This window comes from Cynoglossus semilaevis, chromosome 12 (assembly GCF_000523025.1).
Source record: "Cynoglossus semilaevis isolate Cse_v1.0 chromosome 12, Cse_v1.0, whole genome shotgun sequence".
NCBI lineage: Eukaryota > Metazoa > Chordata > Actinopteri > Pleuronectiformes > Cynoglossidae > Cynoglossus > Cynoglossus semilaevis.
The window spans coordinates 372,152-376,777 of NC_024318.1; the positions used below are offsets into that span (position 1 = coordinate 372,152).

Below are 4,626 nucleotides of genomic sequence, written 5' to 3' on the forward strand. Positions count from 1 at the left end.
CTTGTCTGTGCTGTGTGTCCTTGTCTGTGTGTCCTTGTCTGTGTGTCAGGCTTTCACCACTGTCTATAAAAAGCAGGTCAACGTTAACCAGCTTCAGGGCCACTTTCCTCCACCAAAAGTCCAGGTGAAATTGTCAAATGGCCTGACAAAAAGCTCTGACACTGGTGACTTCCTGTCTGTACAAAAACAAATTGAACTCTTCACTTTAAACCCTGCCACCCCCCCAACCCACCCCCCCACCTTCCATCATCGTGGATGATTCACTTCACTCTTTCACTCTTTCAGCCAGACTCTCGTTTCAGAAACATATTTGGAAAACGTGTTCGTCCGATCATTAGCCTTCTGCTCAGATCAAATTAAATACGGGCGGGTCCTCGACTTACGACAAAATTCTGTCCCTACGATTTTTAACCTCGATTTTTGCCGGAACTCACGTACTGGACTGAAGTATCTTTGTCACTAACCTACAGTAAGACAGTCGGACTTACGCCTGGGAGCCATAACAAACGGTGATGTACAACCACCGAATGTAAACAAAACCATCTCCCTCGCCAACTAGGAACGATTGAAAAAAACTTTTCAATTTAGAGATTTATGGGATGGTGACGCTGTAGGTCGAGAACGTCATAGATCGAGGACTTCCTGTGTATCGTTTTAGCCTGTTAATAGCAGCTAACGTACAATGAGACCAAGCCGTCGTTGCTAACAACTATGGTCCAGCCCTGAACGTCATAGCTATCGCGAAAATCCACGACCGATCATAGCCAAGCCAACAGCTGTCCCGGTCTGGAAGATTGACAGGTTTTCAGATGCCTTGTATCTTCCAAACTTTAAGTTCTGCGACGTCTCACAGTCTGTGGTCGTAACTAGGATACAGACCATCCACAGACGGAACCTTAACGTCTGTTCTTAGCTGCTCTGTTCATCTACACTGAGGAGCGCTAACATGGCTGCCAGCTGGTTCCATCTCCTGTACCGTCCTACACTCACGGCCCATCTTTCCTCACCATGTGCCCCCCCCCCTCCCCGGCCCCCCCTCATGTCTCCATCTGTATATATATAAACTGGTTGGGGCAACTCTGCTGCAAGAGTGAGGCTACGGAAAATCTGCACGTGTAAATCGGCTCATTTTAGGATTTATTTTCTCCCCCGTCTTTCGGTCCATTTGGGATTAGAACTCATTAAGGACAGCTGTGGTTATGATATGGAGGTAATCTAGTACTTTTGGTAGTTACTGCCCAGTTACTACTGCAGTACCATGATACAAATACATGAGTGAATCTAAAAAAACAAAACAAAACAAATGCTCTTCTGTCACAGATTATACGGCTATATTTTTGACAATACTTTAAGGATTAAAACCTTGAAGATGTTTCTTTTTTTAAAGGAACATTTACTGTAAAACAATTTTAAAAAATTTACAATTAATTCAATCAGTTGTGAACATCCTTTTATTGATCGTCAGCTCCGTCATGTATCAAAACAACTTTTCAAGTGGCAGCCTGCAGTGGAGGTAGCTCCGCCCAATCAAAACAACTTTTCAAGTCGCAGCCTGCAGTGGAGGTAGCTCCGCCCAGTTCTTATGTATACACACCTTCATGTGTGTGTGTGTGTGTGTGTGTGTTCGGTGTTTGTGTATACATGTGAATGCGTTTGTGTCTCTTCCTCCTCCCTCACCCAGGCAGCTTGGCGTCTGTACTCCACGGACGGCGCTCGTCCCTACCTCAGAGCCACCTGGCACCACTACCACAGCGCCCTTCCCCCCCTCAGGCATGTATCCCCAACACCACCTCCACCATGAGCACCATCACCTCCACCATCAGCACCTCCATCACTGACCCACCCTCACCCCCTCTCCCCCTCTCTCCAATCACCGTGACTAGACTCCTCCCAGAGAACACTAACCAGCTGTTTCCTCCTTCTTCCTTCCTGCTCACTTCCTTCCTCTCGTCCTCCCTCCTTCCCCTCGTTACCCGTCCTTCCCTCTTCTTCTCTGATCATTGACCCCCGTGAATTGATTGTGCTTTTATTTGATTTATCCTCTGGACTCTGCATGTAGTGTGTCTGGCGTAGTTATGCTGCTGATGAGAACTCGGTTTCCATTGCTACCTGGAAGCCTCATTTGAAGGCAATGCATACCTGCAGCCCCGCCAAGTAGGTAACAACTTACAGACTTACCAATATGGCCGCCGCCGCTGCTCAGCCTCTCTGCTCCTCCTCACCTCCTCGCCTCCTCTGGTGTCTGCTTGACCTCATCAGCCGAGCTTCACTTCTCTGATGTTATTGTTTCATCATGTAACCCGGTGTCATGGAGATGAGTTCCCTCTTTGCCCTCACTACGGACAAATGCCTTCCTGAGTTTGCATGATCTAAGACAAAGTCAACCACTCACTCCTGGTTATGGTATAACATATTCAGAAACATTTTATATTTTTAATACCTGCTGAAAAAACAGTTTTTGTAAACTAAAATAATTTTAGGCCACAATTTTCTACTCTATTATTATTTTGAGATTATTTAAAAAACAAATTTTTCAACTTTTTAAATATTTGTTCAACTTAACTTTTTGCAGATTTCCCTCATGATATTTTCTAATCTAATCTTTTTTTTTAATTTAATTTTTTTTTTATTTAATTGTTTTACACTTTAAAGCTCTTTTTCATGAATTTTGGTTTTTCCTCAACAACTTTTTTGCCTTACGTTTAATCAACTCTGGGCTAAAGTTTTTTTACCTTTTTTTCCTAATGCTTAGGTTTTCCTGGTCCAATGTGTAATTAATTTAATTGATAAATGGAGGGTTTTTTCTTCTATTTTTAATGTTTAGCGTCACCTTAGGACATCAAGGACAAATATTCTATATTTCCATCAACACCATGTATCTTTCAGATGAACTCACACTCACACAGATTGGTGTCAGATCCTTCACCTCTCCTGCCTCCACATTTGCTCTCAGCTCTTCTCTGCATGGCCATGACTTGCATGTACTTAAAAAAACTGAGAGGTTTTTTTTTTCTCTCTTCTTCATCTACAGTAAGAGTGTTTTTTTTTTCATTCTCTTCTTGCTTCTCCTTGGCCTGACACCTCTCATCTCCATTAGTGGAAATGTCTGTAAAAAGCTGTTTGACTCTGCTGAAAAACTGATTTCTCCTCCTTTGTCTCCTCCTTTTTTTTCTCCACTAACCTCTGAAGGAAAGAGCAGGGAGAGACCACGTACAGGTTTGTATGACTCTCAGCGTTCATGAGCCCACAAACACCACACGTCTTTACCATTTAAGGACATGATGTCACTGGTTTTAGATTCTGAACCAAACGCCGTCTTCTGTTGGATTAGCCATGAATCTGTGAGTGAATCTGTCTGTTTGTCCATCGACTCTCGTGGCTGTGAGTGAGCGATCAGTGAAGATCACAGTAACCTTCAGACGATGTGGAGATCGATGGGCTGTTTGTTTGTTTGTTTACTCATTGATTGTATGGGACTCACAGGATGAATCCTCAGTCAGACGGTCAGAAAGAATCTCAAAGGTCAGCGGTTTTTGAAGAGAACATTTTAGTAAAAATGTTCTCTTTTTTGTCGTCTTTCCAACTCCTCCCATCTCCTCTGATTGTTTTTTTTTTTAAGATTTTTTGTTTAAGATTACTTGGTGGTTTTGTTTTGGCGTCAGATATCAGATCTGTGATAGTTGAAGGGTCGGAAACCTTTAGATCAAGAAGATTCTTTTTTTTTTTTAAATCATTTTAGTAATAAATAGAAAGACACAACAAAACATTTACACTACGCTAGTAACAGTTTCTATTTTTCCACCAAGGACAGTGGAAGGATGTTGGTTTGCTGTTAGCAAGCAAGCTGGTCTGGGTCATGGTACAGACATGGTTTTTTAATTTGGTCAACTGAAAAGGAGCTGCATGTAGAGCAGGAGCCAGAGACTGTAGACCCATGGGCTTATAAAACACGATAGATAGATAGATAGACAGACAGATAGAGAGAGAGAGAGAGAGAGAGAGAGAAAATGTGTGTGTGTTTTTTTTCTTCAAAGACAGGAGTCTGTACCATGTCTGTACCATGACGTGCTTTTTCCATTGGGATGGTATTTATGTAACTCATCAAACACAAGTCTAGGAGAGACAGAGAAAAGTTGAAAGTGTGTGTGTGTGTGTGTGAGAGAGAGAGAGAGAGAGTTTTAGTGGGACGGGGAGAAGACGACACACAGAGAGAGAGAGATTTGTGAGTTTAATTACACTGGTATAGTTTTAACAGCGCGCTGCTCCTCTGGCCACATTTGTGGGCCTCATGTTGATCTAGCGGTATCTTGTGTACATTTGAACTTCACACACACACACACACACATAAAAAGAAGGAACTTAATTTTCTCAGTGGAAAAAATCTAACGTGCAAATGTGTTTCTCATCCTAAACAAAGCAGCGTTTAATTAGCCGTCGCTGTTTCCATAACTGCCCCCCCTCCCCCTGCTTTAACTTGCTCTAACTCCCTGCTTCACTTAACCAGGGTCTAATTTGCACTTGTAAAGTCATCACAGTCATCTTCACTTTTACGACACTCTGTCGTCTCTGCTCCGTATGTCGGTGAGTTTACAGACTGTCGGCTGCTCTGCGGCGGGGGGGGGCGCC

The 4,626-nt window shown here is 43.0% G+C and overlaps 1 protein-coding gene across 1 annotated transcript in view; it reads left to right on the top strand.

The window, feature by feature from the left end:
• LOC103386877 (potassium voltage-gated channel subfamily KQT member 5-like) overlaps positions 1-4,626 on the top strand; it is a 72,858-nt gene that overhangs the window by 56,175 nt on the left and 12,057 nt on the right. The window contains exons 8-9 of the mRNA XM_025060703.1: positions 2,060-2,154; positions 3,190-3,216. Of these exons, the coding sequence (XP_024916471.1) occupies positions 2,060-2,154; positions 3,190-3,216 (122 nt within the window). The remainder of the gene's footprint in view (positions 1-2,059; positions 2,155-3,189; positions 3,217-4,626) is intronic.